The 14,886-nt window shown below is 36.8% G+C and overlaps 1 protein-coding gene across 2 annotated transcripts in view; it reads left to right on the forward strand.

Moving 5' to 3' along the window:
• LOC123684325 overlaps positions 1–14,611 on the forward strand; it is a 38,998-nt gene extending 24,387 nt beyond the window's left edge. For both annotated transcript variants that reach the window (XM_045623543.1, XM_045623544.1), the window contains exons 16-26: positions 1,505–1,630; positions 2,767–2,854; positions 2,913–2,989; positions 4,255–4,530; positions 5,908–6,032; positions 7,396–7,775; positions 7,946–8,160; positions 10,492–10,629; positions 11,002–11,153; positions 13,413–13,548; positions 14,411–14,611. In XM_045623543.1, the coding sequence (XP_045479499.1) occupies positions 1,505–1,630; positions 2,767–2,854; positions 2,913–2,989; positions 4,255–4,530; positions 5,908–6,032; positions 7,396–7,775; positions 7,946–8,160; positions 10,492–10,629; positions 11,002–11,153; positions 13,413–13,548; positions 14,411–14,533 (1,836 nt within the window). In that variant the 3' untranslated portion in view covers positions 14,534–14,611. The remainder of the gene's footprint in view (positions 1–1,504; positions 1,631–2,766; positions 2,855–2,912; positions 2,990–4,254; positions 4,531–5,907; positions 6,033–7,395; positions 7,776–7,945; positions 8,161–10,491; positions 10,630–11,001; positions 11,154–13,412; positions 13,549–14,410) is intronic.
• Positions 14,612–14,886: the final 275 nt, after the last annotated feature.

Genomic DNA, 14,886 nt, shown 5'->3' on the forward strand with positions numbered 1-14,886 from the left:
TTTTCAAATTTTGAGCCTTTATTGTGAAAAAATGGTTACAAATGAATTATTGAAAGTATTGGCCATCGCTAGCTACAACTTTTCCCCATCTTTCTGGCAACATACGAATCCCGTTGCGAAAAAATTCGACCGGTTTGGCCTCTATCCAGTCATCCACCCATTTTTTGGCTTCCTCGTAGGAATGGAAGTGCTGGTCAGCCAGGCCATGCGTCATCGATCTGAAGAGATGGTAATCAGACGGAGCAATGTCTGGACTATACGGCGGGTGGGGTAGGACTTCCCATTTGAGCGTTTCTAAGTATGTTTTCACCGGCTGTGCAACATGTGGGCGAGCATTGTCATGTTGCAAAATAACTTTGTCGTGCCTGTCGGAGTATTGTGGCCGTTTTTCTCGCAGTGCGCGGCTCAAACGCATCAATTGTCGTCGATAGACCTCGCCTGTGATCCTTTCATTCGGTTTCAGAAGCTCATAGTAAACCACACCTAGCTGGTCCCACCATATACAGAGCATGAGCTTGGCGCCATGAATATTTGGCTTGGCTGTCGATGATGATGCATGGCCGGGTAGTCCCCATGATTTTCTTCGCTTCGGATTATCGTAACGGATCCACTTTTCATCGCCAGTCACGATACGATGCAGAAAACCCTTTCTTTTATGTCGCTGAAGCAGCTGTTCGCAAGTGAAAAAACGCCGTTCGGCGTCTCTCAGCTTCAGTTCGTACGGCACCCAATTTCCTTGCTTTTGGATCATTCCCATGGCTTTCAAACGCTTGGAAATGGTTGTTCGGTCAACTCCCAATGCTTCAGCAAGTTCTTCTTGCGTTTGACACGAATCTTCATCAAGCAAAGTCGCAAATTCTTGATCTTCAAAGATTTGCGGCCACCCGGAACGCTTCTTTAACTTCCACGTCGAAATCGCCACTTTTGAAGCGTCGAAACCATCCGCGAACACTTGAATCATCGACACAACCTTCTCCATAAGCTTCCTGAAGCAACCGATGCGCCTCGGCAGCAGATTTCTTCAAATTGAACCAATAAAGTGAAACTTCCCGCAAATGACGTCGACTCGGCTCAAATTTCGACATTTTCACGATTTCAAAAATTTATGATGCGAAAAAATTTCAACTAATGTGTTAGTGTGGAATTGTTGACAGATGAATAAGCTTTGATTATGACATATGTAACCATTAAATACTCGCACAGTATTGGTGGCGCCAACTCTTACAAAAAACGGGAAAGACTTATTCACACACCTGATATTATTATTAACTTGAGAGAATGGTACAATTGCAACAACTGCCAATTGTTTAGATCTGCAGTATCGAGAATAGGCCTTGCATTGATAATAGCCCAACTTCGGAACGAAGACGGCACCTGAAGAAGAAGAAACAAGGATTTTGGACGGATTGTTAACCAATTGTTAGAACCAATCAACATCTGTCAGGATATTTTTACATTCCTCGTGATTGTGCGATGAATTCATTGATTTTTTAAATCTTTCCAGCCAACTCGTCGACCAAAGGTGGAGATTCCAGAAGATACATCTGGATTAAGCCCTATAAGAATCAACAAATTTGAGAGATATGTAAAACAGTCTATAACTGACAATAATTTGGTAGAACAATTTGAGGTAAGTTCATATACAGGACATTTTAGTATCGCGTTTTTCAGACGGTGTCGAGAGGAAATTGGGACATAGAGACAAAATTTTTAATTAAATTTTTTATAGTGTCAATTTGTTCACCTATTCACCGTGCCAAAAACAAATATGGAATTATTCGATATTATTTCTTTTCATTGAAAATATAATAATTGTGGAAGTAAACATGGATCGCAGTGTAATTCAATTTATTTCAAATTCGATTCAACTGCATAGTGATGACATTATTCTCACTACCTAACAGGGCTCATAAAAAGTTTCGAAAATAGTTTGTGAACTAGATATGTTGAAGATTGGTTATTTCATATTGAGAAAACTCTGCCGATTGGTGTGGCACTATGCTTAAAACATGATTCAATACTCCCAGGTCTGGCGCACAGATGTCACGGCCAGTAAAATATCTGAAACACGTTTTTTCTCGTTGGTGCCAAGCTTCAAAATATCTTCTTCTTGATAGTGCCAATCCGTTATCGGATATGGGAGCTCATTCTAGCTCCAAATACGCGTGTCAAAATTACGGGAAATAGAGTTAAGCCTGGATCTATATATTGACGCTACATTTGTTGTTGTTTGAAAAATTGATAAAAACGAGTTTTGTGTATTGTAAAACCCTGTTTGATGTAAATAGTTATTTTCCTAACAAATGTGGAAGTGTGGCAAGAGGCTGAAGTTGGTCATGCTGTCGAGTGCGCAAAAGGCACTTTCCACATGAGTTAGGAACAATATTTTTCCTACTAGCGTAAATGAAACACTTTCCCGGAGAGTTTTCGTCTTGATACCGACTGACGTTATAAGAAATTATATTTTGTGCGCTCAGTCGCCTAGAGAAACGTTTGAATTTTATGATTGGGCGCATAGAGACATGCCAAAATTTTATTATTGGTGTGACTCTTTAATATTTTCGTGAGGAAAAAACCCTTGCTCTTCTCTTTCCGCATGCATATGCGTGCGGAAAGTGAATAGCAGGGCTTTTTTCCGCACGAATTTGGAAAAGTACTACTTTCCAAACGTTAATGCGTGTGGAAAGTAATACTTTCAAAACGCTAGTAGGAAAAAGATAATGTGCAAGCAAAGCAATTACTTATTTATCCTGATCAATTTTGTAGTCCCTCCCGATGGAACTAACGGAACCTTGTGAAGTGGGCAAACTAGACTGCAATAAACCAAAAAATCGCTTCCCTAATATCCTTCCTTGTGAGTCGTACATTGATTTGTTTGTCTTTTCTGACTCTACTGACACTTGAATTTTCAGATGATCATACAAGGGTAAAACTACAAATTTTGAAAGGTAAAAAAGGAAATGATTACATCAATGCCAACTATATAAAGGTGAGTATTCGAAGTATTCCTTGAATTTTTGTATAGTATCTTCAATAATGAACCTTTGAATGCATAAAATCCAGAATTTGTATTAGAAGAAATATGTCTGTCCACCGAACACTGTCTGGAGCTTTTCTCGTAAACTAAATGAGTTATCTGCATTTAATTCGGTACAAAATTGATTCGATATTTTTGTATAATTTTAACACAGGCTAATGCCTTCATCCAAAGTAAAAAAAACAATTTGCATCAAGGAAATCAAATTCTGAAAAATTCATATCTAGAGAATCTTGATGCCCTTATTTCAATAGTTTATGACTTTTTTCAATATTTTTATGGATTTTTCAATAGACACCTCTGAATTGAATCATCGTGCTTCATCTTTTGGTAACTCTTGAAAATTTTGGGCTAGGAGAATGACCAAAATTTTGACGGAATCGATGAGAGCCCATAAACTTAAATTATTTTTATTCTACAGGCTGGTCCGAAAGTGTTGAAACACAATTTGAATTCTGATTTTGAAATACCCCTCTATCACTTATCTGTGGTCCTTTTTCATGTTGACCATTTCTTTATGAAAATTTCATGATTACAATAGTTTAAACTGAAGATCATATCTTGAAAACTTTTTCAGATAATTGTACGATTTATTTTTTATTGAATTTCCGAGAAGTTTTCAAGTCTTATGCAAATTCACGGAAAATTCTATAGGTGGTCCGAAAGACACAGCAAATTTTGAAAAATTATCTTTAAAAAATATATATTTATGTCCATTTTCTCAAATAGCTTGCCCTCAATTTTATTTTGTCTGTCAGATAGCCAAGTAAGTACCTAATCTTCCATTTTTTGTCATCATGTTTAACTAAAATGAAAATTTTTCGAAAGGCTTTTCATGTTTTGTACTTGGGCAGGCAGTATGCTTTCAATTCTTCCAATTCCGTCAAAATTTGAATCATTCTCCTAGACCAAAGGCGAGGCGGCTATGGCTATAACGTTTTCCATCGTTAATTCCATACCTTCCTCTCCACAATTAAATGAACATCCATCGATTTCTATATGAATACACCCGTTTTTTCTAATATTAAAACGACACCTCTTATTGGAAGAGCCTTTGAACCACTCAGTAAGCTGGTCACCTCCAGGTTCCTTAAGGTTTGATTCTGAAAAGGTTTAAAGTTAATGAATCACTGTTTATTAAAACTCATTGAATTTGACATATTCTTCGAAATAGGAGGAACTTACAAACTATTTGTGTGATATGAGCTTATTCTCAGGGATACAAGAACTGCAAGGCTTTCATTGCTGCTCAGGGACCAAAATCTCTGACCATCAACGATTTCTGGCATATGGTGTGGCAGGAAAATGTGAAAAATATTATAATGCTTGTCAATTTGGAAGAATCAGGTGTTAAAAAAGTTGAAAAGTACTGGCCAGGTCATAATGAAGATTTTGAGTTTGGAAAAGTTCATATATATCATCACACATCTGAGACGTTGGCAGATTACGAAATTCGAGTTTTCAGGCTGGTCTGCGATGGAAGTGAAAGAAAGGTGAATTCCATCTAAGTGACTTCTTTTTTCATATATCTGCTAGTTTTAAAAATTAAAGTAATGAATACTCAACAATAATTATAGGAAGTAGTCTAATTCACAAATTCAAAAACATATAAATATTATTTCTTGAAACAGCTCCTAAAAATAAAAAGGATTCGTTTTGAATGACCCTTTGCTTGCCCGAGAGATGGCGTTATGAGCTGCACATCCCTCGGAAGAAAGGGATATAATGTTTGAAGTAATCATTTAAATTTTAATAATGAAATATTTTCGGTACATGAAAATAAATAGTTAAGTGTTCATGACTATTAATGTTTTCAAGTTAATTGCGAAGAACTAATTTTTATCCTAATTAACAAATCATTATTATGATGATTATGCCTTAATCCTACTTGTTTAGTGAATAAGTATGATACTTGCTTTGTCCATATGGGTTTAATCAAGATTTTTGTTCAGTGACAGTTTAGATTTTCTTTACAGAAACCAGTTCAAGTCCAGGAATCTCAGGTTTACTTATTTAGTTTTTCATAGTTGTCATTTCCAATTCAGGTTTTCGTCTAGATATACAGGGTGTTTCCTAAACATGCGGCAAAAATTCAGGGGGTTGTTCCTTGGACTATTCTAAGAATATTTTGTCCTTTGATGATTTTTGAAAAACCTCTTTGTTTCGAAGATACAGGGCGAACAACATTTTTCATATTTTCAAAATTAATAATAGTTTAAATAAAAATGCGTACCGCACTGTGTTTACTAAGTAGGTACAATTTATTTTTAAATTTGTTTAACAACATTCCAATTACTAAAAACGGCCAGTTTTTTGACTAAAAATTGCTAATACATCACTAAACGAATTCAAATGAAAACCGTGTTTAATCTGTATTCCTTTACCATCTGCACTTATCAATTTTTAGTCAAAAAACTGGCCGTTTTTAGTAATTGGAATGTTGTTAAACAAATTTAGAAATAAATTGTACCTACTTAGTAAACACAGTGCGGTACGCATTTTTATTTAAACTATTATTAATTTTAAAAATATGAAAAATGTTGTTCGCCCTGTATCTTCGAAACAAAGAGGTTTTTCAAAAATCATCCAAGGACAAAACATGCTTAAAATAGTCCAAGGAACAACCCCCTGAATTTTTGCCGCATGTTTAGGAAACACCCTGTAGAGTCAAGTATCGTACTGATGGCATTTGATGCATAGGTTAATTATTGATTTTGACTGCAAGACAATTTCCTATTCCCTTTATCGATGCAAATTTTACCTATATTGATTTGGCCTTGTTCACTCAACCTTTACTTTCTATCTTTAAAACGATTTTATTTTATAATCTATCTTTATATTGATTTCTCAAGAATATTATTTCAAAATAGGTATTTCAATACCACTACCAAAACTGGCCAGATAATGGAATACCAGCTGTTCTTCAAACTTCAGTTCGTTTCTTCAGAAAAACCATGGAGATTCAATCCAAGTCACCAACTTTAGTTCACTGTTGGTGAGTTAAATTTATCAATTCTGAAGATCTGTATGAAATAATATTGGGTCAGGAAACTTGACATATAAAACAATCATTAATGAGTTTTAATAAAATAGCTTTTTTTCATGCGCCCTGGCATAATAAAATTTCGCCGCCCTGCTTTGCCTAATTCATCAAAATTTTCTTTGAAGAAGCCTCTGTTATTTCCCTACGGCACTTTACACTGTGTCCGTAAAGTATGGAACAAATTCATTTTTAGCTTAACAGACCATTTTAAGGAATAATCCTGAAACACGTTGATTTTTGATTTTAATTTACAGTATTTTAAAATAATAATCTAATATACAGGGTGAATTACTTTCGAGTAATGACGTCACCGTCCATTTTGTCTCAATTTTCCGATTACTCCAGCTGAGCTGATTCCAAAAATGTATCACATGTTGACTATTGGTACAGGATGGACAAAAATACAATAGTTTTGTGTGTTAACTAAAGGGTGTTTTTTTAGAGCTATAGAACTTTGAATTGCAATAAAACAATGATGGATTATTCGATTATTCGGGAATAATATGGCGAATGTTGTCTTCCAAATGGTCAAGGGTTTGTGGCTTATCCGTATAGACCAATGACTTTACATAGCCCCACAGAAAGTAGTCTAGAGGTGTTAAATCACAAGATCTTGGAGGCCAATTCACGTGAAATTAGGCAGTCACCAAACGTGTCTTTCAATAAATCGATTGTGGCACGAGCTGTGTGACATGTTGCGCCGTCTTGTTGAAACCACGGCTCCTGGACATCATGGTTGTTCAATTCAGGAATGAAAAAGTTAGTAATCATGGCTCTATACCGATCACCATTGACGGTAACATTCTGGCCATCATCGTTTTTGAAGAAGTACGGACCAATGATTCCACCAGCCCATAAAGCGCACCAAACAGTCAGTTTTTCTGGATGTAACGGTGTTTCGACATACACTTGAGGATTAGCTTCACTCCAAATGCGGCACTTTTGTTTGTTGACGTAGCTATTCAACCAGAAGTGCGCTTCATCGCTAAACAAAATAAAATGGACGTAGTGCGCGATACGTATTCCGCACAGAACCATTATTTTCGAAATAAAATTGCACTATTTGCGAGCGTTGTTTAGGCGTGAGTATATTCATGATGAATTGCCAAACCAAACTGAGAATAAATCACTTGACAGCTGTTAAATCGGTCGCCATCTTGAACAGAAATGCCAACTTGAAATTATATACCTCGAAAAAAACACCCGTTATAATGAAAATTTTGCGGTGTTTTTAGAAAATTAGTTATCGTGCCAGAGTGTATATAGGTGTTTTGGTCTGATTTTCCAATTGCAAATCGTTTCATTCTGTTTATAGTTCTGGGACATCAGCAACCGGAGTGTTCATCTTGAGTCACCTATGTGTGCAAATGGCTCAGCAAACCGGCTCAATCGATGTTCTGAAAGTAGCGAAAGAACTCAGGAAGCAACGAGTTAACATGATCCACAATTATACACAGTACAAATTTGCTCATTTATTGATAGTGGAATGTTTGTTTGGTCTGCAAGCAACAATTTATTGTAATGATGAGGTCGATGTACTTGTGGCAAGATATACGGAACCAGAAAAATTGAGATTACAAATGATGTACCTTGAAGATCTTTCGTGGCAGTATAAGGCACTGGAAGAATTTCCATCTTATGATTACATATACACTATCTATCCGAACAAAAATAAAGTACAACATATTTTTCCAGGTGAATGAATATACATAATGATAATTTGTTGTTCAAGTCGAAATTGACACCTTTTGTAAAAATATTGATGGATTTTAGTTATTCACTGTGATGTGAATATTATTATAGTTAAACTTCATTCGTTGTCGTTTCTATATTTCTTTTTACATAAAATTTGTTGAAATTTTCAGATATTTCAGGAGCTGTAATACTTGATAGGTATCCTGATGAAGATTTGAGATCCTCATATATCAATGCAATAAAAGTAGATGGATATCAATGTAGCCAAAGATTCATTGTAACTCAACAACCTATGTCAAATACTCTGAATGATTTTTGGAGGATGATCCATCAAAAAAATGTCAGGGTTATTGTATCATTGAATGATATCAACTTGAAGGACATGGTAAAATAATTCATTTTCTGATTTTACACATGATTTTTCGTCCCTGTTAAATTCGTGTAGGTATATGGTTTCGTGAGCGACATTACTTAATTCTCCTGAAATGAAGGGAATAAGCGGCAAGTATATATTTCCCTCAAAAATCCCCAGTGTATATCAAACTTCCTCAAGAGTGAGAGGGCTCACCAGTATTCCTAGAAATCTTAATTATAACCAGATTCAGGGCCTGCGTTAGGGGTGAAACAGTGAAGCAACCGTTTCAGGCGCCCTTATTTGAGGGACGGCAATTCGACCCAGTTTGCTGGTTCCATTTTCATATTTTAACCTTGATTCTTAAAAACAGCGTAAGGCTGTTACATTCCGCTGCGTTTGTCAACATTATCTGCAATAAATCTCCAAACCGTCTGTACCAAGTCGCTTGGACACACAAGGCAGACCAACCAATATACTGAATTCCCTATAACATAACCCATAGGGCGATAAAGAATGAGGGAATATGAAGGCGAAAAATTCTTTGTTTCAGGCGCCCTAATTATACTAGTGTTAGCTCTAACCAGATTTCTCACCATACTCACTATCGGCTGAAGCATTTACAATGATCATTTCTTAGTTAGAAATATACCACGCCTTACGTACCTAAAGGGTGTTTTTTTAGAGCTATAGAACTTTAAATTGCAATAAAACAACGATGGATTATTCGATTGACATGAATTTTATTTATCCGCAAGATAATCTTGTGGCATTACATTTTAAATATGATTTCTGGCATATGACCGCCACGGCTGGCTCGGATGTAGTCCAATCTGGACGTCCAATTTTCGATGACTTTTTCCAACATTTGTGGCCGTATATCGGCAATAACACGGCGAATGTTGTCTTCCAAATGGTCAAGGGTTTGTGGCTTATCCGCATAGACCAATGACTCTACATAGCCCCACAGAAAGTAGTCTAGCGGTGTTAAATAACAAGATCTTGGAGGCCAATTCACAGGTCCAAAACGTGAAATTAGGCGGTCACCAAACCTGTCTTTCAATAAATCGATTGTGGCACGAGCTGTGTGACATGTTGCGCAGTCTTGTTGGAACCACAGCTCCTGGACATCATGGTTCAGGAATGAAAAAGTTAGTAATCATGGTTCTATACCGATCACCATTGACTGTAACGTTCTGGCCATCCTTGTCTAGACTCTGTCGAGAGATATAGGTTACAAAAAGTGCAGAATTCGTGCTGCCGCTACGTTTTAGGTTTGAGAAAGTACGATAGGGGGATCAGTAATGGAATAAATGGGTTAACGTGGCTCAGGGTCGAAAATATTTTTCGGCTTCATATGAGTATTTTAGTACATCGAATTTTGAGAACGGGTATTCCTCCTTATTTGAAAGCCAGGTTGGTCTACAGACGAGATGTTCACCGTGTTGCTTTAAGACATGGGCAGAGGCTCATGCTGCCTCGATTTGGTTCAGCCATGTTTCAGCGCTCTTTCACCTTTAATGCGGTGAAGTTGCATAATGAAATGCTGATTTCATGTAGGGGTTCTTCTTTGAACTCTTTGAGAAGAGAATTGAAGAATACATTGTTTTTGAGCCAGTTATAGTTTTTGTAAATTATGTTCATTTTTGGAAATATTTCAGTTGAATATTGATAGGGTTCATTTATGTTTTTTTCCTTTTATTGATTTTTTTGTTTTGTTTTTTCCTTATTTGTATTTTGTCGGGGGTTGAGTGGAGTAGCCCTGGCTAGACTTCGCCCCTGAAAATTGCCAAAAATAAAGACTCTATTATTATTATTATTATTATCGTTTTTGAAGAAGTACGGACCAATGATTCCACCAGCCCATAAAGCGCACCAAACTGTCAGTTTTTCTGGATGTAACGGTGTTTCGACATACACTTTAGGATTAGCTCCCCTCCAAATGCGGCAGTTTTGTTTGTTGACGTAGCCATCCAACCAGAAGTGCGCTTCATCGCTAAAAAAATTAAAATGGACGTAGTGCGCGATACTAATTCCTCACAGAATCATTATTTTCGAAATAAAATTGCACTATTTGCAAGCGTTGTTCAGGAGTGAGTCTATTCATTATGAATTGCCAAACCAAACTGAGAATAAATCACTTGACAGCTTTTGAATCGGTCGCTATCTTTAACAGTAATGCCAACTTAAAGTTATATACCTCGAAAAAAAACACCCGTTACATGCGTCTTAGACACAAAGGATTGAGGAGAAGGAGCTGAACCTATTGTCAATACATTACATCTCAATGCGGAATTTCCCAAAAAAACCATTCAATGCTAATCCAGATAAAATGTTTATGCTGGTTCCATCGTTCCGTTTTAGAAATCCTGTACATTTTGGCCAACTGAGGAAAACCCACTTATGTCTCCAGTAGATTTTATTTTCGTCAGACATTGCCTCACAGTTAAAGAAGAAATTTATGATGTCTATGAAGTGCAGGTGTCTATACAGGAGAAGCAGGTTAGTTAATAATTATAATTATTATTATTGAACAACTAATTGTGATTAATAAACAATGCTAAGTCTGTGGAGGAAAGTAGGAACATGGTATTTATAAATGATATTTAGAACGCAGTTGCCTCTGAATTATTTTTTGCCGCCCCTCACTAAAAGTCCCAACCATAGAATTTTGAATTATCAGGGAATTAACAGCCATGATTCAATTGATTTGACATTTGAAATGTCAACAAAGAAAAATTTTGGTTACGTTTGTCATGAGCACAATCTCATTCTATATCAATTGTCTGAATCAAAGAAGAAACATTATTTATATGAAGCAGTAAAATAAGAATAATTCGAAGGCAACTGTGATGTTACTGTGATATTTTACAGAAAAAAGCCGAATTGTTCAAAGTTACCATAGTAGAACTGAAAGGATGGAAGCAGGATGCTGTACTACCAGATTGTATCAAAAATTTCTTGAGATTCACTACTTTCGTGAATTCAATCACAAGATGCCTCAAACCCGTAGTGGTAACATGCTAGTAAGTAATGATAATATGATGCTGAAGGCTTTCGAGGCCATACTCTTAAACATAATTGGAAAATTTCTGTTATTACTGCGGCAAGCATTTTCTGAGATTTCAAGATTGTAGATAGTCTCCTTTTTCTTGCTGAAGCAGGAAGAATACTCATGGACGAACTAGCTTGTAGAACTTATATTCCGGTCTGCAAGGGGTTGAATGGCAGAAATTTGGATTGCCTGAGCTTTGGTGAGGCTTTCAGAAAGGATATATGGACTAGGTATCTTGGGGAACATTGAGTGATTCACTAACGGTCATCGAAAAACTCGATTTGAAGTACAAGTTTTGGACGCATGTATCTGGTGGAAGATTCGTCGAAGCCGAGGTATTCTATGACTTATCGGTGGGAGATTTTTGGTGCCCGCAAAGATTCAAAAAAACGGTGAACAACTAATTAATAATGGTAATTCTTTGGGAACAGCCATGGCAAACTACCTCATGGAAAAATTCAAGGATGATGCCTTACAAACAGCTCAAAAGAAGCCCTCAACTCGGCATTGATACGTGAATGACGACTTTGTTTTCTGGTCTCAAGGTGAACCATCTGAATACATAGATATCTGAATATTGAATTCGCTATGGAAAATGAAAGAGATGATGCTCCAGCATTCCTAAACGAGTAACAAGAAACTCGAAATGAGAACTAAGACACAGGGCCATCAGTCAAGTTAGATATAGCATTCCTCAGATAATTCTATGCAAATCTCTTGTGAAGTGTGTTTTTTTAGAGCTATAGAACTTTAAATTGCAATAAAACAACGATGGATTATTCGATTGACATGAGTTTTATTTATCCGCAAGATAATCTTGTGGCATTACATTTTGAATATGATTTCTGGCATATGACCGCCACGGCTGGCTCGAATGTAGTCCAATCTAGACGTCCAATTTTCGATGACTTTTGTTGTTTGTTGTATTCCAAATGGTCAAGGGTTTGTGGCTTTTCCGCATAGACCAATGACTTTACATGACCCCACAGAAAGTAATCTAGCGGTGTTGAATCACAAGATCTTGGAGGCCAATTCACAGGTCCAAAACGTGGAATTAGGCGGTCACCAAACGTGTCTTTCAATAAATCGATTGTGGCACGAGCTGTGTAACATGTTGCGCCGTCTTATTGGAACCACAGCTCCTGGACATCATGGTTGTTCAATTCAGGAATGAAAAAGTTAGTAATCATGGCTCTATACCGATCACCATTGACTGTAACGTTCTGGCCATCATCGTTTTTGAAGAAGTACGGACCAATGATTCCACCAGCCCATAAAGCGCAGCAAACAGTCAGCTTTTCTGGATGTGACAGTGTTTCGACATACACTTGAGGATTAGCTTCACTCCAAATGCGGCAGTTTTGTTTGTTGACGTAGCCATTCAACCAGAAGTGCGCTTCATCGCTAAACAAAATTCGCTTATGAAAATCGGGAACAACGGCAATCTCATTTTGGGCCCATTCGACGAATCTACGCCTTGATTGATGATCGTTTGGCTTCGATTTTTGCACGAGTTGGATTTTGTAAGCACGCAAAACAAGATCCTTCCGCAAAATCTTCCATAAAGTGCATGGACACAGATCCAATTCCTGTGCTCGATGGCGGATAGACTCATTCGGGTCTTCCTCAATGCTACGCTCTACAGCAGCAATAGCTTCTTCTGTACGCACCGTACGGCGTCTCTGGGGATACGAGTTATCAATGAGAGTAAACGTGGTGCGAAAACGTTCCATGGTTAACCGAATTAACTGCTTTGATGGACGATTTTGTCAACGATAAAATGGACGTAGTCGCGATACGTATTCCGCACAGAACCATTATTTTCGAAATTAACCATTATTTTCGAAATAAAATTGCACTATTTACAAGCGTTGTTCAGGAGTGAGTCTATTCATGATGAATTGCCAAACCAAACTGAGAATAAATCACTTAACAGCTGTTGAATCGATCGCTATCTTGAACAGTAATGCCATTTTTAAGTTATATACTTCGAAAAAAAACACCCTTTACCTACACCCGAACAGAGTCGAGTTACAATCTAGGAATCCTCTGAAGATGCTTACGACAGTAATAAGTGAAACGTCAGATATAATACCTAACTGACAACGGGTACAAATATATAATCGACATAATGAATTCAATTAATTTTGACGATAGGTGTGGCCTGGCCTCTAGTTAATTTCTAATATGGGTTTTTATTGTGATTTACTGAAGTTTGCTGATATTTCAGTGACGGTTGTCTAGCATCAGGAGTTTATGTAGCTGCTTCTTATTTGGTTGAGATGATAGAGGTGCAAAAAAGCTTCGATGTCTGCAATACCGTAAGGACAATAAGAAAGAATAGAAAACAGTTCATAACAGATGAGGTGAGCTTAAGATACATTATTTATTAACATTTAAATTCATATTACCATTACCGAGACAGAGTTCTTGAAAATTGCAAGCTCAGCTTGATGTAGCTTCAGGAGTTTCTGGTATAAGTCGGTGAACGCACCACAAATTCCTTTGCCTGAGCAAGACCGTAGTATTCCTCCAGAGGATTTTTTTATTGTCCTTCTCCCAGCCATTATTGCTTGGAATAACGGCGAAAAATGCTTCTTCCAATTCTGCTTCCCCAAGCTGCCCTTCCTCTTCTATAATTCAACCTGAAACTGATGCGTCATTTGAAATGGTTAAGTTAGACTCTCTTACCACCGAAATAGTCACGATCAAGAATGATGGTAACTCAATTATAGTTTCACAGGAACTGCTATCAGGTCAGGTGTCAAAATGTAGCTCAGATATCGAGTAGAATAATGTCAAGCTGGAAATCACGAATCAAAATTTCTGTGTTACGATGTCTTGCACTTCAGTAATTCAAATTTTTTGAGAAGTGATAGGTCAGGCCTCCAGTTGAAAACAGACAAAGCTCTGGCGGAAGTAGAAACCGAAGAAGGTCGAGCAAAGCTAGAATCATCACAGATTTTGAAAAGAGTATGAAGATCCCACAATGGTATCCTTAGACACTTGGATGAATCACCAGCTGGCCTATCATATGGCGAGGCAAATGATATCTTGAATTATGTTTTTTCTCCTGGTATATTGCATATCATATCTTGTGGTAGAAAACAGGAAAGAATCCGTGATTCTTTATCATGTCGTAGCCCAGGCAATTTTGAAAACCAAAATGCATACAATTTCTGTCAAGCACAAATTATCCAAATATATGAATATTTACATATTTTTCAGAAGCAACTTGCGTTCCTCTATGAAGTGTCAGCAGTATTCATCAGAGGGTATCAACATTATGCCAACTTTACTGAATGCAGTGAAAGATTTTCTAACTGTTATGATCAAATTCAGATACATTAAAAATTTTTGTGGAAACGCATTTCACCGATAAGAAATATAATGTTTATGGCTTGTAAATTTTTTAATATACATTGAAAATCCATTACACAATTTTTCCTCCCTTTTAATAACTCCCCTCCAATCTTTTTCCGGCAATATTAGAAAATGGTGCTACAATTTTCATACGAAAGCTCAGTAGGTATTTCGTATTGAAGTTATACATCATTTCTTTGCAGAATTAACACTCGTTAAGGGTTTATTCAGAATTTTCCACATCATTCATGTAATCAAATAAAAGATTTTTCAATTATTAATTTAAAAAGTACTGACATGAATTCAAAATATGGAATTGGTCATCTTAAGAGCTTAATTAC

This window comes from Harmonia axyridis, chromosome 7 (assembly GCF_914767665.1).
Source record: "Harmonia axyridis chromosome 7, icHarAxyr1.1, whole genome shotgun sequence".
In the NCBI taxonomy this organism is placed as follows: Eukaryota; Metazoa; Arthropoda; class Insecta; order Coleoptera; family Coccinellidae; genus Harmonia; species Harmonia axyridis.